The sequence below is a fragment of the Talpa occidentalis genome, unplaced genomic scaffold (genome assembly GCF_014898055.3).
Source record: "Talpa occidentalis isolate TD23 unplaced genomic scaffold, MPIMG_talOcc4v2.1 talOcc4.14, whole genome shotgun sequence".
In the NCBI taxonomy this organism is placed as follows: domain Eukaryota; kingdom Metazoa; phylum Chordata; class Mammalia; order Eulipotyphla; family Talpidae; genus Talpa; species Talpa occidentalis.
In genome coordinates, this window is record NW_023601433.1 from 24,837 (window position 1) to 49,864 (window position 25,028).

Consider the following 25,028-nt stretch of genomic DNA (forward strand, 5'->3'; position numbering starts at 1 on the left):
CATGCAATGCTCACTTATCTCCAGAACCTTCCATGGCTTAGATGTGCCTTTCATCTGTCTCCCCCTGATCCGTTTACCCTTGGCATGGACTCCAGGTCAGCTCCTTCCCTCCAGCGCCCATGCTGCCTCCCATCACCTCCAGCGATGCTCTTTTCTCATCCCTTCCCTGCCACTTGCTTCTTCTCTAATGCATGTAGTTCTAGCACTTCAGAGCCAGACTGATTCCCAGCTGCTCTTCCCAGATACTCTTTGGTTCCTGAGGAAACCTAAATGTCATTTCCAGATTCCTCAGCCCAGCACACTGAAAACTGACCGTCTTCTCCAGGCTCCCCTGTGAACTCCCATATTCCAGGTGAGCAGCCTCAGAAGACCTAGAAAGACTGGGTCACAGGTCTTGTTCCCACCAATAATCTCATTAGCTACTGTTCCTGCTGGTCCTTGATGATGGGGTCCCGGGTGATTCACCAGGCCCAAGGCAGTCTCAGATACCCCTTGTCTGATTTCCACCCCTCAGTGTGCTCTGAAAGGATATTAGAACTTGGGGGAATTCAAGACTGAGGACTGCTAAGCACCCGCAGGCTTTGTGGACACAGGCCCTATCAGCTGCTGTTACTAAGGACCCCTTGGCGTTCTTGAAAATTGTCCAGTATGGGCCTCCCCAGTGGCGCAGGGGGTGAGCGCTGGGTTGCGAAGCTGCCTGTGGCCTCTGCAGCGCCGGTTTGATCCCCGACTGCTCCCCGGCCACCGGAGGAGGGTCCCACATGGCGCGCAGACCTCTCCTGCCGCCCGCTGCTCCCCTCAGCAGTGTCCTTCGGTCCCTCTGCCTGCTCTGTTCCCCGCTCTGGCTCTGGTGAATTCTCTCACTCTCCTGCGCGTGACTGTACCCAGTGCTTGTATAAACAAAACAAACAAACAAATAAATAAATAAAACATGCCTCTATTAAAAAAAAATTAAGGGTTTCCGCAGTGGCGCAGTGGTTGAGCGCTGGGTTGTGAAGCTGCCCACGGCCTCTGCCGCGCAGGTTCGATCCCCGGCTGTTCCCCGGCCACCGGAGGAGGGTCCCACATGGCGCGCAGACCTCTCCTGCCGCCCGCTGTTCCCCTCAGCAGTGTCCTTCGGTCCTTCTGCCTGCTCTGCTCCCGGCTCTGGCTCTGGTGAATTCTCTCACCCTCCCACGCTTCTGACTGTTCCCAGTGCTTGCATAAACAAACAAACAAACAAACAAATAAATAAAACATGCCTCTATTTAAAAAAAAAATTAAAAAAAAAAAGACAAGAAAATTGTCCAGTATGTCCTTCTTCCAAAGCATTGATGGCCAGTGTGCACAGGTCAGAGACAATGGGACTTACATACATAGATGTTCTAGAACATAATTCTGGAGTTGAACCCAATTAAATTTGAGCACAGATATTGATCAAGAAATGAATTAATCTGTAAATGGTTAAGAAGCGCTCCTAACATTTTTTAGTGTTTCATTTTCACTCAAGGCTGAAGGGAGCGTTTGGTTGGTTCAAAAGAAGACAGAACTCGAGTAAAATGAGGAGAGAAATGTGTTTCCAGAATTAGGACGCCATTCAGAGGAAGTCCAAACACCAACTTCCATATGGTGATCTCATTTTGCACAGCCGTGGCTGGGCCACATCCCTGCTGCAGAAGCAGTCACAGGTCAAGTCACCTCACAGGAATTCACCCAGCAGATGTAGACTCAGAGAGTGTTCAAGAAGAAGCCTGAACTTGAATGAACATGACAAAGGAGAATGTAGACGTTTTGGTCACACACGCCGTACCACATCTACCTGGTTGTGACTTAGCCCAAACTCTGCGAAATGACATCTTTGTCATCTGTTGTCTAGAATTCTCGGACAGTCTTCTGGCAGGGGCCACTGCAGCTGCCAAATGTAGAGATGGCCCAGGTATATCTAGGCAGAGGGATCTTCTCTGCTTAGGTGAGATTAAGGTAAACATGGGTTAATAAAGTGGGAGCCTACTACTAGGAATGAGGTGAAGTGATTTTTTCTTCATTTCTACACAAAATTCGACATACTTCGTATATGTGTAATTCATTCTCATGACAACTACTGCAGTCATGTCATTTTTCATATGGAACCACCCAGACTTGTCACACCAGGTGCTGAAAAGGCATAGGAGAAAAGCAGCAGGAAGTAAAACTGGAAACTGGTTGTCCCTTCTCTGTGTGCAGCAGGAGAGGGTGGGGGATACATGGGCATGGCAGGACACAGACTTCTCTTTGACCAGGAAACAAAAACCTGAATGACTTGTAGTATAATGCATGCGTTCTTATTAAGCAAGTGCCCCCAGACTATGGAAGCAACACTGATCTAGCAGGAGAAAATATAATCCCTGGTCTACAAAACAAGAAATGGGCCTAATATGAGAGAAACCAACATCACAAAGAAATTCCAGATTTAGGAACGACGAGCTCCTGCATTGGAACTAAAACTGGGGACAGTGGAGTCTTCCGTCAAGGGCTGCCTTCCAGGCCACCCCGATGGACAAAATTCATCATCCCATTTTACTGTTGAGCAGTTGGTACTTTGACCTTTTGTAACAGGGGGGTCCCCAGGAAAGGGGGAGGTTCCAGGTTCCCTGCCCCACCCAAGGGAGGGTGGAGCTGAGCAGGGAGAGAAGAAGCTGCAGAAGAGACTGAGGAAGGAAGGAAGCAGGATGGAGCCAGGAGACCTGGAGGAGGCGCATGGAGCCTAGAGACACGTGGAGAAACTGCGCTTGTCCTTTGGTCGTGGACGGGGTGACACAGATGTGGGTGAGCCCCGTGGGGAGGTGACCATGGTGGCTTTTGTCTTGATATTGATTTTGCTCTTTTCCCTCCAGACTTGTCTGGTTGTTTCTGCTCCTTTTCTGTGGGTCCCCCCTGGAAGGTGCTTTAGACCGTGGCAGGCTTTGGGGCCTTGCTCTGGGCCAATTCCCTTTGGGTGGAATTTTACCCACGAGGGGACGGGTCACTTTGGGTGCTTGATTTAGAAACCAGATTCTTGGCCTTTCCTGTGTTGTTTCCTAATTGTATGAAAGTTCCATCCCATTAAAGTCTCCTATGTTCTGTGCTGATGCGGCGGATGGCAGAGCCCATGTAGAACAGGCAGGTGTGTGGGGTCTGGGCTGCCCCTCTCCCTGCCCTGGAACACTGTGACTCAGTGCTCTCCCTTCCTCACTTAGTCACGGGATCTGCAAATTCCAAGCCAAATTCCGGCCACTCCTCTGGGATGCCTTCTCTCAAACCTCGGTCCCTTGGGACTTAGGCCACATAACGCCCTAAGCGTCTCGTCTTTCACTGCAACACTCCGTGGCCTCAGTATCAATTGGACAACGGTTCCCACTGGCCCAAACATGGCACTTTTGACTTCTCGGTCCTCACAGACCTCAACAATTCTGTCCCCGCAATGGAACATGGTCAGAGATCCGTAGGGCCAGGCTGGCTTTCTCTTGCGCCCCGCCCCTTCCCTCCCTCCTGCAAACCTGCCGCACTTTCTAAGTCTCCAGACTCCTCTCTCTCTTCGCCCTCTCCAGACCCTCTTCTGCATTCTCTGATCCTCTAGATTCTCAGTCTTCACCTCCTCCAGCTCCCCAATCCAGGCCCTCCCCCCTTTATTTTCACCTCCCAGCTGCCGCCACACCCTCTCCCTGCTGACCCTCTTCTCCCTCCCAGCAGGGAAGCGGGTGGGAACTGGAGGAGGAGGTAGAGTCCATGTTCCTTTCTCTGTCTGATCTCTCCCAACTTGAAAAGCGTCTTGGCTCTTTCACAAACGATCCCACTACCTACACATAAAAATTTCATTATCTTACCCAAGCCTATGACCACACATGTCATAATTACATGTTCTCTTCTCTTCCACCCTGACCTCTGACCTGTCCCCTACCCGGTCTCCAACCAGCAGCGCCTAAACCTATAAACTTTCATAAGCTCAGAAAGATTACCCCGTCTGCCTCAAAAAACCCTCCTGACTTCCAAAGGCTGAGGATGGTCCTCAAACTCCTATCCGGGACCTGCTGAACATGGTCTTTACGGTATTTAACAACCGGGAGGAACGGGACAGGGCAGAGAGGGAACTCCGCAGTCGCCAGAAGGCTGAGCTTCAAGCTCAGGCCCCAGTAGCTGCCTTGAGACCGCCAGGCCCTGCTCCTCCCACGACCACAGCGCCTGCTGCCCGACAGAGGACGACAACGGGCCCCATGCGCCCCAACCAACCGCCGCCGAAGCCTGCTTCAAATGTGGCCGAGAAGGCCACTGGTCCAGACAATGCCCCACCCCCCGCCCTCCGCCAGGACCGTGCCTCATCTGCAACGTCCAGGGTCACTGGAAAAGTGACTGTCCCTCCACGCCTGGCTGTGGTGGGCCAGTCCTTCCAGCCCCTGCAACTCTTGCCACCGGCGGTCTTGGGTTCGGCGGCTGAAGACTGAAGAGGCCCGGACTCATCGACTCCGATAACCTTCGAGGAGCCCAGGGTAACGGTCAAGGTAGCAGGTAAGTCCATCTCCTTTCTGGTGGACACGGGGGCTGCCTTCTCTGTCCTCCCCTCCTATTCCGGTCAAGTTTATCCTTCTCAGGCCTGGGTTACGGGTGTTGACGGCCTTCCTTCTCGGATCAGGACCACTGGTCCGCTCTTTCCTAGTCATGCCTTCTTGCCCCACACCACTCCTGGGTCACGATCTTCTGACCAAACTCAGGGCTACTCTCTCATGGTTCCACCACCCTAGCGCTGCTCTCATCCTCCCACGACTCCAAACATCTCCTAATCCTTCTCAGGACTACCCACTGTCTCCTTCCACCGTCAACCCCATGTTCTGGAATATCTCTATCATGATTGTTGCCACCCATCGTACCCCAGTCCTCATTCGCCTTAAGGATCCCTCTTCTTTTCCCTCTCACCCCCAGTTTCCAATTTCCCTCACTCACCGTCAGGGTCTCAAACCCATCAGCCAACGACTCCTGGGAGAGGGACTCCTTACTCCTGTCAACTCGCCCTGTAATACTCCCATTCTCTCCATTGAAAAGCCTGATGGTTCTTATCGCTTAGTTCCAGACCTTCGCCTCATTAACGAAGTGGTGGTGCCTATCCATCCCGTAGTGCCGAACCCTTACACCCTTCTGTCTCATATACCGTCTTCTACCACACACTTCTCTGTGCTTAACCTCAAAGGTATTTTTTTACCATCCCTCTAAATCCTCCATGTTACTTACTATTTGCTTTTACTTGGTAAAATCTGGACACACACACCTCCCAGCAACTGGCCTGGGCTGTCCTGCCTCAGGGGTTCCGGGACAGCCCTCATCTGCCTGGTCAGGCATGAGCTAGTGACCTCTCGTCATGTCATCCTCCACCCAGCACTCTCCTCCAGTGTGTCGCTGACTCCTCCTCTGCCGTCCTTCTCTGCCACTGTCTCAGCAACACACGGCACAACTCCTCAGCTTCCTGTGCTCCAAAAGATACTGTGTCTCCCCATCCAAAGCTCAACTTTCAGTTCCCACAGTTGTCTATCTGGGTCTTCCACTAACTCCTTCCTCCAAAGAGCTGACGGTGGACCACAAACAGGCCATCCGGGACCTTCCCTCCCCTCAATCGGCAAAACAAATCCTTTCTTTCTTAGGTTTGGTTGGACTTTTCCGTCATTGGATCCCTAATTCTGCTTTCCCAGCCACGCCACTTCACCATGCAGCAAAAGCCTCCCTGAAGGACCTCTCCAAAACCCCGGAGAGTCCGCAGGGTCACACATATCCTTCTTCAGGCACCTGTCCTTACCCTTCCTGATCCAGAAAAGCCTTTGCTCCTGTTCACAGACGAACGTTGGGGCACTGCGGCAGGCAGCCTTTCCCAGCCTCTCGGACCAGCCCTGCATCCTATCCCTTATCTCTCCAAGCAGATGGATCCCACCGTTAGGAGCTGGCAACCCTGCCTTAGAGCCCTGGCGGCGACAGCTCTACTCACCCGAAAATCCCTCAAACTTACTCTAAAAAGACCCACCCAAGTACATTCCCCTCACCGCCTTCAGGACCTCCTGTCTCGCCGCTCGCTCTCCACTCTTACTCCTTCTTGCTTACAAAATTTCCATGTATTTTTTATTAAAAAACCCTCTAGTGAGTCTCACTCAGTCTAATTCTCTCAACCCAGCCACTCTCCTGCCTATCTCTGGTCCCCTTTCTGCCGCCCATTTCTGTCCTGAAATCCTGAAAAAAATGCAAACCTCCAGACTGACTCTCCTTTGTCAGATGCCTCCTGTGCTTGTAGACTGGCAGCTCTTGTGAAGATGCACGTGGTCAGCGGAGGGCCACCTAGGCCACTGTTACCATCGATCAGGTAATCGACACAGAAAAACTGCCTGGAAGAACCACCTCCCAAAAGACAAAACTCATAGCACTTAACCAGGGACCTTACCCTCAGCAAACATAAGAAAGTCAACATCTATATAAATTCAAAATATGCCTTATTGCTCACAGTCATGCTGCGATTTGGCAGGAAAGGGGGTTCCTTTCCACCAAGGGGCCCCCCATCATGAACACTAAACTTATCCTTAAGCTTTTAATAGCCTTGCAACTTCCAACTAAAGTCGCCATTATCCACTGAAAGGACACCAACTGACAATTCTTACGTTACCACAGGGAATACCAAGGCGGATGCAAGGGCTTTTGCTCTCACAACTGACTCTGCTGCAGACCCTTCCCCTATTCTCTATCAGTCCCCTCCATCACTCCGACTTAGGAGCCTAATGAACGCCAATTCCTGAGTCTGCTCTTCTTCCACCCACACATCCTTGAATGCAAAAGTCTGACAAATATGTTCCCGTCGTCAAACCTGTGCTCGCGTGTCACCTCAAAGGGGAGTTCGCCTACCTTCTTTTGCAGCTCACCAACTGCGTGGACACCTACCCAGACAGGATTGACCTCTCCCTACTCAGGCAACTGCTCCGGGAACACACAGACCGGTACTTACCCAGTCCTGCCTCGGATCTCGACCTCCTCAACCAACCTTCCCCACCACTGCATCCGGGAGACCAAGTCCTGCTCAAATCGCTTCAGCCAAAGCCACTGCAGCCTCGGTGGACCGGCCCACACATGGTTATTCTCACCACGCCTACAGCGGTAACACTTTTGGGACACCCCTCCTGGCACCATCTGTCAGGGGTCAAACGTGCCCCCGAAGACAAACAGTATGTATGTCGTAACCTGGGTACTACTAGGATGTGCATTTCTTGTCAAAATCTCCCCTAGCTCAGTGTCCTGTGTATGGAAATTCAAAGTTAGGGAGACCTTTGTCTCAGGATCCACTGAGACCACCCACTAGGTGGGTACTGCGAGTGCCCACAGGCCGGATGCACAGCACCCATCACTCTCACCCTAACTCTTTCATCGATTACTAACCCTATGAATGCCTTGTTTTGTTTCTTTACCATCAAACCTTAGATCACTGCAAAAATACCTATAGAGAATATGGGGGGTGCCCTTACCAGTCAGGCACAGTGCACCTTCCAGACAAAGGCCAAATGTTCTCTCTGGTCCGTCATAATACGGGCTTCAATATGAGTCAAGTTAGCTCTGCTATTTCAGATCCTTGGGACCAACGTTGGGTACAGGGAGTCCAAGCCGCAGTGTGCACTGGCTGGCATTCCTATCCAGTGGCAACACTGTCCATCTCAAGGGAATATGTCCCGACACAAAATGCCACAGTCCAAGTCTCCCAGGACATCCTCCATTCAGAACAAATCCTATAAAATTAGCTAATATCATCAGAGAAGACCAAGACACCCTCAACCTGGATTCATATAATCCAAAACGCTATAACCTTCCTAAATGACTCTTGTGGGACTAACACCTCCTCTTGTTTCCTCTGTGCTTCCCTTCAGAGGCCCCTACTGGCAGCAGGTCCAATTAATCTCAGTACCACTACGACCAAGATAAAGGACGCTGCTTGCCAGACTCCCCAACTCTCAGTCCCCCTATGGGACTCCAATCACAGCTACCCCTGCCAGCAAACGGATGCCCTTGTCAGCTTTCATTCCTGTGCTTCTAACATTTCGGTTACTTCTGTGCTCCGAACAACAGCAAAAGGAAACTTTTTCTGGTGCTGTTGTAGGACAGGGAGAGGGGCAGCCCAAACCCCGCAAACCTGCCTATTCTAAATGGGTTCTGCCATCCGCCGCATCAACACAAAACATAGGAGACTTTAATGAAAAGGAACTTGCCGCGGACCAACGCAGCGGTAGACTTGCAGGACTGTCTCAGGATTGAGAAACTGTGAGGATGCTCAAGGAATCGGCGCATAAATGACAGACAGACACACAAATGACAAACAGACACACTTCAAGAGTGAAGATCTGAATGTAATTTGCTCAAAATCATCATACACTTTTATACCATTTCCAACAATAGATGATTTCATACAATTTAATTCTTTCTCAGCATAAAATACTTTGTAAGGCATAAGACATCTACTTCATTATTCATGTGCATGTGATCGCTGATCCATGACATGGCACAGTAAACGATCTCCAGGTACTGAATCTACACAATCATTTTAGCTTACACCGAACAGCATTCTTTAAGCTAGCTTTTCTTGATTCGTATCCCAAAACCACAATGATCAAAAACATTGATATTTACCTACTGGCACCTTCTACTTTTAGTGATCACGAGCAATATATTTTCTACGTAAGCATTTTGATTTTTATGGTGTTGTCTCATGTGAGAAGTATTATGATTATTATAAAACTACTATTGCCACACACTATTTTCTTTATCATGCATTTCCTGAAACTGATTGTACACATATAAAGAAAAAGCAAAGTAAGTGAAAAAGTAGTATGATTATAGACAGGTTGCTAGGTTGCTACTTATTCTGAAACAATGGCTATCTGATTAATGGTAAAACTGCTTTGTAGGTAATTCCATCAGGCTTGTTTGCAGGTGACGTTCTTAGCAGCCTTGTTTCCATCAAAGGAGGGGTTAATTACTGCGGGCTTGTTGCCTAAATTAGGCTTATAGGCATGTAGGCCTTGTTTGATCTGAACGCCAAAGTTTATCATGATGAAGCCCCTCGGGGACTGCGCCTGTCTTAGGTCGTCAGGAGTCACAGACATGAGGCTGGCCAGTGCCTTCTTTAGTCTGCCCCCGATCTTACCCGTCATTGACTGTCCAGTCCAGCGCACAGGGGAAGGGGGTCTTACTCACTCTGATGTGTCTGAGTGAAAGCCTCCCTCTTTCCAGTAAGTTCACTGGTGTTCAGCGGCAGAGGCTGCCACAGGAACTTTAATAAAGCTAGGAAAGAATGCAGGAAAGGCAAAGAGTCTAGTTTCTAAATGAAGCACCCAAAGTGACCCGTCCCCTCGTGGGTAAAAGTCCATCCATATGGGATTGGCCCAGAACAAGGCCCCAAAGCCTGCCACAAGTCTAAAGCACCTTCCAGTGGGGACCCACAGAAAAGGGTCAGAAACAACCAGACAAGCCCGGAAGGAAAAGAGCAAAATCAACATCAAGATAAAAGCTGCCATGGTCACCTCCCCACGGGTCTCACCCACATCTGTGTCACCCAGTCCACGACCAAAAGACAAGGGCAGATTCTTCACGTGTCTCTAGGCTCCATGTCACTCCTCCTTCTGGCTCCATCCTGCTTCCTTCCTCAGTCTCTTCTGCAGCTTCTCCTCTGCCTGCTCAGCTCCACCCTCCCTTGGGTGGGGCAGGGAACCTCCCCCTCTCCTGGGGACCCCCCTGTTACAGTGCAATGGCTCTCTCTCTCGGTGTATTAATTCTGCTACTCCAGGCCCACGTATCCAAGTCCTCGTGGTCCCACAGTTAGCTCTGTACGGACGGTCTGAGCTAGGTTGGTTATTCTCACCACATCGGACTAAGCAGGCGGCCTTTCTCCCAATCATGGTTGGAATCAGCCTGGCATCATCGATAGCAGCCGCAAGAATGGCAGGTGGGGCCCTGGGACACAGCCTGATTTCTGCCCAGGAATTTCATGAAAGAATAGATACCTCCTTAGAAAAAACCTATGTGTCTTCAGCATCATGACAAAGACAGCTCACCGCCCTGGCACAGGTCACTCTCCAAAACCGGCGGGCTCTGGACTTGTTAAGAGCTAATAAAGGGGGTACCTGCCTGTTCCTCAGGGAAGAATGTTATTACTAGTAAAACTGGGTGGGGACTCCAACTCTCCTCTCCGCTGACAAGGTTTCAAAATCCTAGTGTCATGGCTCCTCCCACTCTTGGGGCCAAAACTAATGATCACCTTATTTTTTCTTTTCTCTCCTCGCCTCCTAAAATTCACACAGGCTCGCATTCGGGAAATGTCTCCTACCACCTTTAACCAACTCCTTCTCCACCCATATTCTCGCGTCCCTGCAGAAGACCCTCATCACCAGGCCTGAGCCACCCCCTTGATTTTCGCCCCTTTCAGCCAGAAGTAGCCAAACAGAGAACCTTCACCCCTTTTCCTATCAACAAAAGGCTGGTATGAAAGGTCCATGCAGGAGGCCAGAATGCAGAAGCCTACCAGGAAGCCCACCTGGGGGGCAGGAATGTGGATACCTGCCAGGAGGACTCAGACAGTGAGACTCCCCCCCGCCCCCTAGAGTCTCTTCTCAGACAAAGAACCTCTACCTGCCCCACAAGACTCCCCCTGCCCAACAAACTTTTTCCTGCCAGAAGAGCCCAACTTCCCACCTGACCCCTGCTCACCCTTTAAAACCCTGCTTCCTCCTAACAACGTGTGCGGCTTCACTGACACCCACCTTGGGTGCATGAGGTCTGCGCGGGGCGCAATAAACTTTCCCTCCCTTTGAGAAATGTAGCCTGGCTCTCCTTGTCTTTACCGGACCGAACCTTTCAGTCACAGCCTCTGCGAAAGGGTCAATCAACCCTTGCTGCTCTGGGAAAGATGTGACTGTTCCCTTCCCTCATGCCTGTGCTCACGCGCTCTCCCGGGTTGCCTGAAATGCATAAATGAAGGGCTGCGGAGACCCTCAGCAGGACGAGGCCCGCACCCTGACTCAGTGTCTGCGTCTCCTCATCCCCCTCCCTTATCATTCTCTACAATTGCGCAAACGCAGTCCCATCCTTCAGGAATCCCTGACACCCAGACGGCTGCGGCTGGCTCGCAACAAAAGATTTCATCTTTGTATTATTATTTCCAATTTTCCATTGTTGTGAAGTGAAGGGAGACTATGCACCAGAAGACCTGCCTGCGTGCACGCTCCAGGCTGGCAGAGGGTGGAAAGGGAGGCCGGTCTAACTGTTATAGGGCAGGGAGAGGGGCAGCCCAAACCCCGCAAACCTGCCTATTCTAAATGGGTTCTGCCATCCGCCGCATCAACACAAAACATAGGAGACTTTAATGGGAAGGAACTTTAATACAATTAGGAAACAATACAGGAAAGGCAGAGAATCTAGTTTCTAAATAAAGCACCCACAGTCACCCGTCCCCTCGTGGGTAAAAGTCCATCCATATGGCATCGGCCCAGAACAAGGCCCCAAAGCCTGCCACAAGTCTAAAGCATCTTCCAGCGGGGACCCACAGAAAAGGGTCACAAACAACCGGACAAGCCCGGAAGGAAAAGAGCAAAATCAACATCAAGATAAAAGCTGCCATTGTCCCCTCCCATGGGTCTCACCCACATCTGTGTCACCCCGTCCACGACCAAAAGACAAGCGCAGTTTCTTCATGTGTCTCTAGGCTCCATGTGCCTCCCCCAGGTCTCCCTCTGGCTCCATCCTGCTTCCTTCCTTCCTCAGTCTCCTCTGCAGCTTCTTCTCTCCCTGCTCAGCTCCACCCACCCTTAGGTGGGCCAGGGAACCTGGAACCTCCCCCTTTCCTGGGGATCACCCTGTTACACTATCAGGCCAATTAGCAATTTGCCTGAGCTCACTGAAGATGGTGACCCTTCAACACTGCTAAGAAAGAGGGAAGCAAAGATGCTCTTATGAATAATCAGATACAACTTAGGAAAGTCCTTTAGAGATCAGTGGAGGTAGTCACTTAGTCATCAGAATAATAAATAATTTTAAAACTTGTTTCTCCCATCTAAAGTCTGTGCCGTCATCGGCTTGTGCAGACCAGCCTTTCTCTCTCACATGCACACAAACACACACACGCACACCAACCATACACGAACTACACGCACCTATGGTCACATACGCACACCACCCTGTTATAGGGCAGCCCTGATACTGAACGGGTTGCCTGGCTGTGGGTCCTCACCCGTGTGCTTAAAAGGGACCCATTAATACTCCACTGCAGGCACACACAGAAGGTTAATGAAAGATTTACTTACAAGGGAAAAGGAAATAAGGAAAATGTACAACTCAGGGAGAAAATAGGGAAATAAAGTCTTTAACGCGTCCTACCCGATCCGCCGACCTGGAAACCCAAAGGCAGGACGCTGCGAGCTGGCCTAGAGCCAAAATGGGGAACCCCTCCAAAGCCCACGGGTCTGGCTTTATATCCGCCTGGCTGCTGAACCCCACCCTCAGGTCCCAGCCACCTTCCCTTGGGTGGTGATGGGATGTGGAGTTCCCAGTGTCTTTGGCTTTGACCTGGGGTGGGGGTGGAGTCCACAAAGCCTGTGTGGAATTAGCCTTAGGACAGCCTTTCCCCCCTAAGAACCCCACGCACACGCTAAATACCACCACCGACCCACTCCCATCGCTGCCTCAGAGTCCACAACCCACAAGGCGCGGGCTCCCGAAGGAGAGCCCCGAGGCGACCCAGCAGGAGAAGAGCCAGAATCGCTTCTGTTGGTCAATCTTTACTGGTTACTCTCACCCTTCACCCCAGCTATGCAGACTGTGGGGGAGAGCAGGAAGCCCCGGGGAGGCAGAGCCAGCCGGTGGGGAGTGTGGGACTGGGCCTGAACACAGAGCTTACCCCAGGGCCGGGCAGTCCCTCCCGCGACGGTGTCCTGGCCTTCATAACCCTGGGAACAGCTGCATTCATGGTCCTCTTTTTTTTTTTTCCTTTAATAATAAAAGAGGAAAGGAAACTTGTGTATAATGTGGATGCTATTCTTGCTATCCGCGTTATATATACAATACAGACTCTGTTTACTCTATAACACACATCTTTCCCCTTGATAAATAACTTCAAAATATCTAGTATACATGCCTTGACCTTGTCATATACGTTTGGTTTTCTACATACATACATACATATATATAAGTACATACGTATCCATTTACTCACGTCTGTAAAACACAAGAAACACATCCTCAACAATGACAACTGAACAAATGCAATTTGGTTTAAAAAAAATGAAGTATTTCTGTGAAAGCACCAGGCAGCAAACAGAAAGCCATAACTGCTAGAAACTTCTTCCTCCCCTGGGCTAGACACAGGGCCCAATTCTAAATATGTTTGGTTGCCTAAACAAGAAAGAGGGTCTAAGGAGGCGGTCAGGTCCCTGCTTTTGTTTCTTTTCCTGGGATGTGACTAGAGTTACAAGTAAGTCATTACATTCAGAAGGACACCAAGGTGTCCCGGTGATGCTTCCGGGACAGCAGAGACCCGCACAGGAAGGGAAACGCAATGGCAGCAGGCCACCATGGGGCAGAGCCCGGCCTGCCTGACAGCCTAGCTAAGTGCAGAGCCATCACCTATAGCACAGTCTTGCTATTAGTCTGCTCACTGTGTAAACAGAAAGGGTGCAGCAGATTCAAGAGTATTCAGCAGTGCCACACTTTAGTAGCCTGACTGAGAGTCAGATGCTCTGGTGCCCTGTCCAGGACTCCAGCACAGAGAGACTGGGATGTGGGGAAGAGGAAGGTTCTGAGGCCACTCCTTTGCACTGCTCACTGACTGGGGTCACTCAGCACAGTCCTGGCTTCAGCTCAAGATCCAGTGAGGCCATCGAGCCTATCACCTGTTGCAGTTGCCCAGGAGGTCTTCACTGTTCTTGTAAGAAGTACTGGAAGCCACTCAGTAGGGCCACCCCTGAAATTGGGAGCACTCCCTGTCTGTCCACTTTCCTGCCCAGGGGGAGGACGGCCCAATGGCTGCAAAGTCTGCAGCCACATTGTGAAGTCCACACCTTTCTTTCTCTGCCCTCTACCCTGGCTCCAAAAGGGAACTGAAACGCAGGGTGAACTCTTGATTTTTTTGTTTAACGAGCTCCCACTTCTACAGCCTCTGCAGTAGAAAAACGGAGGCAGTGGGTGGAGCAGAGTCCTCAGGCAGCGGAGCCCTAGGTCTGGATCTAGGATTGGGGTGGGGGCAGCCTAAGGAGAGCTGGCCTCAGGAAATCCAAAAAGTAAACACATGAATTGGTGTCCCTGTCCCCCCTACTATAAGACAAATCGGAGAGACCGGTTCACCTTACAATCACAATGGGAAAGTTTAAACAGCTAGTTTTTTTGGTAGAGTGGAGACATATTTGAGTTTCTAAAAACATTCAGTCAGCTACAATACAACAAAAACATTCTGTAGCTAAACATTCAGTTAGCTACACTACAGTCCTTAGCAGGTTTGAGTTCTAGCTGCAACTCATACACCAACCAGCCAGGACCTCAGACAAGTCACTTCACCTCTGAGCCTCCCTCCTCCTATCAGAGAGCCCCAAATCCTGGTAGGAGCGCAGTGTGACTTAGAAATCTGGGTGACTTGTGGTACCACTAAGAAGAAGTACTGTAACCTTGACCATCATGTCATCTCCCTAGGATGTGAAATAAAGGAACTGAATATGCTGGACTGAATCCAGGGCAAATGGATTCACTTTCTCCACAGGATATCACTGGCCACGGCTGAAGCGACCCCTTCCCAGCCCAACCCACCAGAATAAAGACAATCACATCAGACACCTAATGTATGAGCACAGACCACATTCAACAGCTTCTGCTATGAGACAAGATAGTTAAAAGCGGATAAAGGTATGAATTCAACATCCAGCTAAAATCTAAGTCATAAATGAACTGTAAAAGCTCCACTCCCTGAGAAAAGGCGTTTTCCCATGGGATACACCCAGACACCGAGAACACATTTGACAGTCATTGGTAATAACTGGCCAAGGACATTTTGAAAATCCTAGGTCTGGGGCTTGCTGCATCACCTACACTCAAAGTCAACTTAGGAAGTCAATTGTTAAAGGAGTTGAGCGATAATTGTTTCGGAAGGGAAAGAAAAATCAACTTCTGCTTGCAGCTCTCTCACTAACCTTCTGGAGGAATGTGAGTGTGGCTTCCTGCTCAACAGGAGGGTGTTGACAGAAGTGCAGAGAGCCCCATGCAGATTGCAGTGAGCGCTTATCACAGCTGCTCCACAGGGCAGGAGGGCAGCCCCCGACAGAGTCTGCAGGGAGTGCTTTCCTGCCAGGAGAAGGACAGAGGCCCAAATCCTTCTAGGGAGGCAAACGGGTGACTGGAGAGGAAAGGCTTTGGAGTCCGTTTTCCTTAATAGCTGTGGACTTTTGGCAAGCTGCTCTTCCTTCAAGTCTCAATTTTCTCATGTATAAAATGGGTCCCGCAATACCCACTACTGAGTGTGGTTTACAGATGAATGAAATCACAGATCCACAACACTGCACACAGCAGAAAAATCAAGAAATGTTGGCGCACAGGGGGTTCCTCAATGGCTCCCTGCAGATAAAGTGTTTGGGAGGAGTTGTCTTGAGTTGCAGAGGGCCAAGGCTGCCCCTGAAGTGTCCAGATACACCTGACACAGGTGATGAAGGCCAGGCAGACTAAGGAATGTAGCTGGACTCTGCAACACCTCTCCCATCGTGGAGAGACTGACAACAATTGCAGACTCTCCAGAAGAAAGCTTAGAGAATCCAAACTGTCCAAATAAGCCCAGTGCATTTCCAAACACAGGACACCAATGGATACCAGAACATCAGACTTACACCCTCTTCAGGATTTGGAATTTGGGATCCCTGTGAAAGCAACCAGTGGCATCAGCCACATTTTCAAGACTAGAAGGAGCCACATGTGGCAGAGAGTAAGCCAGGGAACGGCAGAACTAGATGTGAAAACCAGAAAGTGCTGCCTCCATCCCACAGGTTCCTTGCTACATCTTAAACAAAGCTGAAAGGCGCCGGATTATCACCAGGAGTTCTTCCCTGGTCAGTCAGTGCATGTGCCCAGACACCTCAGGGCGCTATTGACCATCTGGGCTGAAACAAAGCCTTCCGCAGAGTGCTGACGGGGCCTAAAGAAGACCGTTTCCTATTGTGTCTCCCAGTCGAGGCTTTGCAAGTGGTAAGACTGGGACCAACGGAGCACTAACGTGTATCCCAAGCGCACTCGCAGTGAGTTTTGTATTAAAAAGTCAACTATCTGGGGCTTTATTCATCCCATTTCTTCATCTACCTACTACACGCGTTGAAGTAGATAAAACTGGAATAAACGCACTAAAATATTTTTCATGGTTCTCTAAAAGTCTATTTTCTTTCTATCTACCCCAGCCTCAAATGAGAATTTTTGTTTTAGACATGGAGCTCAGAGGCCTCGTGGGAGAAACCTCCCAAGTATCATGGCTAAGTGGAGAAACCTAAAATGAAAATCCGAGGAATATCCCAACTTACATTACCAACAATTTAGAAAAATGAAACGCATAGAGTCACTGGTTTCCCTCCCTATTCAATCACAGCCTCGTAGGCCAGCTAGAAAAAAAACTTGTTTCCACTCAGAAGGCAATTTAGGACCACCTGAACCAATACAGTCCCTGGCATGGCCTCTGCTCAAATTATGGAGAGACTTTCATTCTATCAGATGTGGTTTGTACTGATAGTTGCCAAAGCAATTAGCCAACGGGGAGCCAAGAGGGGAGTCAAGAGGGGAGCCGCCAGTCATTGTGAACCCGCGGTCTGATTTGGGGGCCTCTCCTGGTGGCGCAGACTGTTGAGCATCGCACTTGAGGCTGTCCGCAGGCTCTGCAGTGCCAGTTTGATCCCGGCCGGCCTGCGAGGGTCCCACAAGGCACGGCAGACCCCTCCTGTCGTGTCCGCTGCTCCCCTCAGCAGTGTATTTTGTGAGTCTAAGAGTTCTATTCCCCTCTCTGGCTCTTGGGGATCCTCTCACCATTCCGCACATCTGGCCTGTACCCCGGTTCTTGTATATATAATCTTTGAAAAAAAATAAATTGAAGGGCCTCCCCAGTGGTGCAGAGGTTGAGCGCTGGGTTGTGAAGCTGCCCGCAGTCTCTGCAGCGCCGGTTCGATCCCCGGCTGTTCCCCGGCCACCAGAGGAGGGTCCCGCATGGCGTGCAGACCTCTCCTGCCGCCCGCTGCTCCCCTCAGCAGTGTCCTTCGGTCCTTCTGCCTGCTCTGCTCCCCGCTCTGGCTCTGGTGAATTCTCTCGCCCTCCCGCGCTTCTGACTGTATCCAGTGCTTGTATAAACAAGCAAACAAACAAACAAATAAATAAAACATGCTTCTATAAAAAAAATAAAAATAATTTAAAAAAATAAAATAAAGATTTGCACCCAGGAAGCCACCTGATCCACTTTCTTTTTATTTATTTATTTATTTAAAAAATATTTATTTATTATTTATACATGCACTGGGTACAGTCAGAAACGCGGGAGGGTGAGAGAATTCACCAGAGCCAGAGCGGGGAGCAGAGCAGGCAGAAGGCCCGAAGGACACTGCTGAGGGGAGCAGCTGGCGGCAGGAGAGGTCTGCGTGCCATGCGGGACCCTCCTCCGGTGGCCGGGGAGCAGCTGGGGATTGAACCAGCGCCCCAGAGGCTGCGGGCAGCTTCGCAACCCAGTGCTCAACTGCTGCGCCACCGGGGAGGCCCTGATCCACTTTCCTCCAGAAAACGTTTGAATTTAACCTAGTGGAAAAGAAGCGTGAGCACAGAGGGACTTTGCCTCCCGCCCTTCGTGACCTAATCATGTGGAGGGTTTATCTCCTCATTTTTTATTTATACATACCAGAACTGGGGCACAGGCCAGAGGTGTGGGAGGGGAGACAGAGCAGGGAGCAGAACAGGCAGATGGACTGAAAACACTGCTGAGGGGAGCAGCAAGCAAGGCAGGAGAGGTGTGCCACCCCAACTGGGTTTCTCCCTGGTGGCCTGGGATCAAACTCATGCTACAGAGGCTGTGGATAGCTTCATAGTGCTGTGCTTTATCTCTTGTGCCACCCAGGAGACCCCACATCATTCTTAAAAGATGTCAGTGTGAGCTATCCTGATTTTCCCCGAAATGGAATAGAGGGTGCCTCCATCCTGCCAGATACTTCCTGCAAACATCCCCATTTTAGAAGTAATTGCCTCTTCTCTGAAAAATAAGCAACTGCTGCCCAGGCCAGTGACATCATAAAATGCTTCCCTACACACACACCCTGCTCTCCAGAATGCACGTAATATAAACACACACCTACTTACCCCACCCCCCGCAACCAATCTGTCATTCCTAAGTGATGTCTCAATGTACTTACATGTTGGATTACATATATATCAAATCTAAGACAATGTCTGTTTGAAGGCCACTAAAAGGTCAATACTGTAGTGTTTCAAAGATCCTGAAAATTGTATTGCTGCAGGTAAACCAAAGGCAGAAATACAGTGAGTATTAGTTAATGGAAGTAACTAAGTATTATCAATTGTCAGCTCTATGGAGATTTTATCCAGGGCCAACCAAGGGGAGGCCCCTAGACAGGAGAGGCAAGACAATTTCTGCATGTGAAGTCATGTGAAGAATTTATATTTTTCTTGTGATCATGCAGAGTGTTACAACAGAGGATAGCAGGAACCTCTAAAAGAGGGTCTAGTGTCACTTCAGGGTCCCCAGAGATAGTTTAGGTACAAAAAATGGATGGCAAAGCACCAATACCATGAAGTGTTTCGCAAAATTCTTCAAAATACTCTGGCATTATTTTGAAAGCACTCAATATTCTGGGCTACTAAGAGAACAAAAAGTGTGTAGTTATTGAAAACAGTCAAAACTATTTCAGATATAAGCTATCGAGAACAGCGCCTGCTGGTGATGTAACATTGTGTAGACAACCACCTGATTGTTCTCATCTGTTACAGAAAGCCTTAAAATGGAGGAATTGGTTAATGCTGATGGGGGACAACTTATGATTAAGTACATGTCCAGATGACTACATTAAAAATCAATAAGCATGGGCCTCCCTGGTGGCGCAGCGGTTGAGCGCTGGGTTGCGAAGCTGCCCGCGGCCTCTGCGGTCCCAGTTCGATCCCTGGCTGCTCCCCGGCCACCGGAGGAGGGTCCCACATGGCGCGCAGACCTCTCCTGCCGCTCGCTGCTCCCCTCATCAGTGTACCTCGGTCCTTCTGCCTGCTCTGCTCCCCGCTCTGGCTCTGGTGAATTCTCTCACCCTCCCGCGCTTCTGACTGTACCCAGTGCATGTATAAACAAACAAAAACAAATAAATAAAAATACATGCTTCTTTAAAAAACAAATCAATGAGCATTATTAAAATATATATATATATATATAAAGTTCACATATAGTCTAAATAAGACATTTAGATAGCACTGTATGCTATTTCATAAAAGTCAGGATTCAGGCATGTAAGACGCATTCTGGACCTTCTGATACCAGAATCCCGTAGTGTCAAACACAGAGCCTCTTTATTAGCTAATGTGAATGGATGAGAATTCCATGCCCTTTTGTGAAAGTCACCTGCTCTTTCATCATGTGCCTGTGAAGATTTCTTTTGGCAACAACATCAAATAATATTCATGATCTCTATTACTACTCTGAAGAGACATCAGGACTTTAATAAACTGTCAATGTATTCCCTAAGGACAAAAGGATGAAACGATTTGAACTTCAGCATGTTTCTCTGTCTAATTTCTATGCCAATTGGGTGATTTAGATCAATCTTTTGAGTCAACCAAACAGCATATCCATTCACATTTTCTTCATACATGATATATGACACCACCTTAAATTTGCAGGAGCAAGTCAGATGTGAGCAAATCCATCCATTAGAGAAGGATCCCTTAGATGTTTGAGGCAGCAACAATCAAACACATGACGTGACGTACATGAGAAAGTCATAGAATGAAGTAATTTAGGCGTGAATTACATTCATCATGTCTATTCATATCTCAAGTATGGCTGATAAAAAAGGACATAGAAAATAACTATACATGACCCAAACCATTGTCTTCAAGTTTTATTTATGTTTTTTAAAGATGTATTTTTATGCATACAAGAACTGGGGTATAAGCCAGAGGTGAGGGGGGTGAGAGGATTCACCAGAGACAGAGTGGGGAACAGAACAGGCAGATCCACTGAAATACACTGCTGAGGGGAGCAGCAGGCAAGACAGGAGAGGTCTGCTGCTCCATGTCGGTCAGCTCCCTGGACAGGGATCAAACTTGTGCTGCAGTGGCTGCCAACAGCTTCACAAAGCTGCAACTTAACCCCTTGCACCACCAGGGAGGCCTCCTGAACTTTTAAATTATGCTAATATTTAGTGTTTTAATCTTGTTTTATGCTCCATGACCATATTCTCATTTTAGGTTATGTCTGGCCAAGTGGAATTAACTTACTACTGCACTGCAATGTCTCAATATGCATCTAATTTTCATTATAAATTACTTTCTCCTATTTTTGCTTCTTTAAAGTTTCCAGTATGAAAATCTGGTGGTTTCATAATATATATTTGGACAATCCATTGGTCACTTTCATTTACGGGTTCTCTCACTAGGCACTCTGATGTTTAGGATGATTTGACTTCTGGATAATCACTGCCACTTCTGGTGAAACTTCTGGACTTCTGGTTAAAGAGACTACAGTAAAAAAATGACCTTTGAATTTTAACATTTCTCTAATGTGAATTCTGTGATGTAGAATAAGACTTGACTTCCAGTTAAAGGCTTTGCCACAGTTCACATTTGTAGTTTCTTCCCAGTGTGAATTCTATGATGTTGACTAAGATATGACTGTTTTTTTAAAGGCTCTGCCACATTCTTAACAGTTCTAAGGTTTCTCTACAGTATGAATTCTGTGATGTCGATTAAGATGTGACTTCTGGTTAAAGACTTTGCCACATACTTTACATTTGTAAGGTTTCTGCCCAGTATGAATTCTATGATCTTGAATAAGTTTTGAATTATTAATAAAGGCTTTTCCACATTCATTACATTTGTAAGGCTTTTCCCCAGTATGAAGTTTGTAATGTTTAGAAAGATTTGACACCCAGTTAAAGGCTTTGCCACATTCTTCACATTTGTAAGGTTTCAGGCCAGTATGAATTCTCTGATGCCGACTAAGACTTGACTTCACCTTAAAGGCTTTCTTACATTCTTCACATTTGTAAGGTTTCTCACCATTATGAACTCTCTGATGTTGGGAAAGGTGACACAAATATAGAAAGGCTTTACCACAGTCTGGACACATGTAAGGCTTTTCTCTAGTATGACTTCTTAGAGGTCGAGTCAACTGTGAATGCCAATAAAAGCCTTTACCATGCTCTCCACATTTACGCCGTTTCTTTCTCTGATGTTCATTAAGGCTGGAGCAGCATGTGTTATCTTTGCTATAATCTTTACAATTGTAAGGTTTCTCACCAATTGTCTGATATTGGAGAAGGTTTGAGGACTCCTCAATAGGATCCTGTGTAGATTTTTCATCTTCCTTTCTAATTCTCTGATGTTGAGAATGATTTGACACAAAGTTTAAACCTACCCCATGGTGACAATGTTTTGAATAATCATTTCCATTATGGACTAGGGGACTTCCCATATGTTCCAATATTCCTCTCTGAGAATGTGTATTGGTAAAAATGCCACATGGATCTCTGCTAACAGAAACATATTTATCTATACATGCAACACACATAAAATGGAGTTTTACCCAACATGGTTTACACACTGGATCAGTTTTTGCAGGAGAAATTTTACTATGGATAATTGTCGCTGCTCGGCCATCTTCATCGCAACAACTGTTGTGCCCTTCACATGCCTCTTGACATGTCTGATCTTTCAATAATTCTAAATTCTCAAAGGTGTCGATTCCATCTCCTCCCGGTCCCACATTTAGGAATAAATCTTCTGTGCCTGACTGTGGTATGCAGTCCTGGTCGTCTTGAGAAGACATGGCTGGGAGACAGCAAGGAATAATTACCGCACTCACAGCACTCAAGACAAAATAAAATATTTTAACTATTTTATACACAAAATTAATACCAAATAAAGACCCCCGGCCTGATGTTAGACAGGTAACATGAGCACTAGACAGCAACACACATGCTTATAAAAGGTGATGTCCTCAGGGAAAGGTAAATACATAGCAAACAGAGAAAAAGGTATGATATAATCCTATAGCAAAAATACTGTTTCTGCTTGAGAACTTAGAAATGTTAAACAGTTGGGTTTTGGTATGCAGTTGAATGTAATTGTTTTCAGTTTAGATAAGGCTGAATAACTTTTCAACATGGTATATAATCCCCATGTGACAAAAAAGATACCAGTAAAATACATGGAAAAGGAAATGAAAACAGAGAATGATGTCATATGTAACAGGTTGGGTGACAATGCTTTACAATGTTTGTAAATAGGATTACAAACCAGTATACCTCAATTAGCATATAAAATGAGAGCAACTGGAGGGAAATCACCCACAAGAAAGGAAGAGAGGAATAATACAGAGCTGTACTAGGGAGGAAATGAGGTATAAAATGGCTGAGAATACAGGAATCATTTTTTAATAAAGTTAATGCCTTCCTTTCAGAAATTCTTTGTGTGTAAATTAATGAAAAGTCCACATGAAAATGACAAATATGTCTGAAGGAATTAAAAATAAGACCAATTCAATCTTACCTATATGAAACTCAACACAGACATCAGCACACCATGTAGAACGTAAGGTTGGAACTAGATTCTATGAAAACTGATCCATGGAGTCACGTTGATCACACTAATATCAGAATTATATGATCTGAGTTTAAAGCCTCACAGGATGAAAAGAATGCCCCAAGAACATAACAGAAAACTACATGTATTGGGAAGCACTGTAATATAACACATGCACTAACATGAGGACCTGAATGTGTGCAGCACACAAAGACAGAACTGAATGCAGAAGAGGAAAACATAAGATCAAGGAGGGGTTCAAGCCCCAATTGCAACTGGAAGGAAAATAATGGTATAAATTCAGGAACCGGAGTTGACAAACAGGGTGAAAAATAATTCTAAAGAAAGGTGTGGTATATACACAGGGTGGAATACTACTGAAAAAGGATACATCTGGCCATTTGCAACGACAAGGATGGAATATTGGGGAGGATGATGCTCAGTGAAATGAATCAGAAGGGGAAAGACTTACTGGATGAATTCACTCCTGTTTGGAATATGGAGAAACAAAGCAAAGAAACTGACAATACAAACCAAAATGAACTCGAGAATTAAGACTGCAGAAGTGAGGGTACTGAAGAGGTAGGGACACTGGTTGTGGGTACAAAAGTGGGAGTGGATTCAAAGATCTACAGTGAGGCCCATAAGTGCACTGGTGGTGGGTGTGGTGGTGACAAACATTTGAGGTGATGAGAATCTATTCTCGAATCACATAGAGCAAGGAAAACTCGTGTTTCCTAGATTCTAAATAACTAAGAAATACTGAGACACTGAAAGGAAGCAAACTTCCAAAACATGTGGGATTCAGAAAATAACACTAAGAAGTAAATTTAAAGCATTAAACAATTACACTATCAATAAGAGGGATCTCACCTGAGCAACATAACTTCACACCTCCAGGAATTAGAAAAAGAATAATTTAAGCTCCATATTGGCAGAAAGGAGGACATTTAAAATGAAATAAAAAATACATAGATGTAACATCATGGCCAAAAAGCAGGTGCTTCTCCATGAAAGGAAGTCTGGATTTTGAAAGATCAACAAAATGGACAAAACCTAAGTTCAATTCAGTAAGAAGGAAAGGCAGAGGACTCGGTGTCCGAGAGGAGACGCCCCCAGGGAAAGTAAGACTAAGACTCCAGGACAAAATAGGAGCATGTCTGCAACCCCTGAAACAGAGCTTCCTAGACATATTTAGGATGCTTTCCTGTACCACTGCACCTGCCAGCTGCGGCCTCTGCCAGATTCATTCCACCTACCTGGGAGGAGGACGGGATTTGCACTTCTCTTCACATCCCAGGGCTCCACCTTTTGCTCCAACAAGACGACCAGGTCAGGCTTAGACATAGCAAGACCTGTTTATTAGGACAGGTGATATGAGATGGCCTGCAGATTTTCAAATTACCAATACAGGATTGTGCTCAGTAGAGAGGAGAATACAGAAGGTTCTAGAAAAGGATCACTGCAAATACTTTTTCTGACACCATCTTACCAGAAATCATTTAAATTTTCATATCCTGGGGCCTCCCTGGAGGTGCAAGGGGTTAAGGAGCATCCTGTGAAGCTGTCCGTGGCCTCTGTAGCGAGAGTTCAATCCCTGGCCGGCCAGGGAGTGGCCTACATGGCGAGGTGGACGTCTCCTGACTCGACCGCTGCTCCCCTCAGCAGTGTGCTTCGGTTGATCTGCTTGTTCTGTTCCCGGCTCTGTCTCTGGTGAGTCATTTCACCCCTCACACCTCTGGCCTGAACCCCAGCTCTTGTATGCATAAATAAATAAATCTTTAAAGAAATAAATTTTCAATCCTGAGAACCATTTCCAGACATCTGAGTCATAGGAATGTGCAATAACACACTGATTTTAGCTTGTAATAAGGAACTGATTTTCTTGAATGAGCACTAATAGAGCAGGCTGCAGATCACCTAAGAGAGAAGTTTAAGTCATGGTCAAACAGCATGAGACTTTCTTTCCAACAAACTCACACTGTTTTTCTGAAAATCAGGGATGTAAACGTAGCCTACAAATCTGGACATCCCAGGAGCACACACACATAGCACAGGAAACGGTGAGGGCAGATGAGGAAATCTGGAGGGATATTCTCCTCACCCAAGGATGCCAGGTTCCTGTAGGTCTCTAACATCACGTCTCGGTAAAATTCCCACTGTGCCGGGTCCAGGTAGTCCTGCTCCTCCTGCGAGAATTCTACGGCCACATCTCTGAAGGTCAAGGGTTCCTGAAA

The 25,028-nt window shown here is 47.6% G+C and overlaps 1 protein-coding gene across 10 annotated transcripts in view; it reads right to left on the bottom strand.

Annotated features, from left to right (window-relative positions):
- Positions 1 to 25,028, bottom strand: part of LOC119245116 (zinc finger protein 254-like) — a 43,047-nt gene that overhangs the window by 13,804 nt on the left and 4,215 nt on the right. For 4 of the 10 annotated variants that reach the window (XM_054694688.1, XM_054694687.1, XM_054694689.1 and 1 more), the window contains 3 exons: positions 24,896 to 25,022; positions 24,051 to 24,146; positions 19,763 to 22,038 (listed from right to left, as the gene is read on the bottom strand). In XM_054694688.1, coding sequence (XP_054550663.1) covers positions 20,918 to 22,038; positions 24,051 to 24,146; positions 24,896 to 25,022 — 1,344 coding nt within the window. In that variant the 3' untranslated portion in view covers positions 19,763 to 20,917. The other 6 variants (XR_008551613.1, XM_054694695.1, XM_054694694.1 and 3 more) reach the window with 4 other exon arrangements.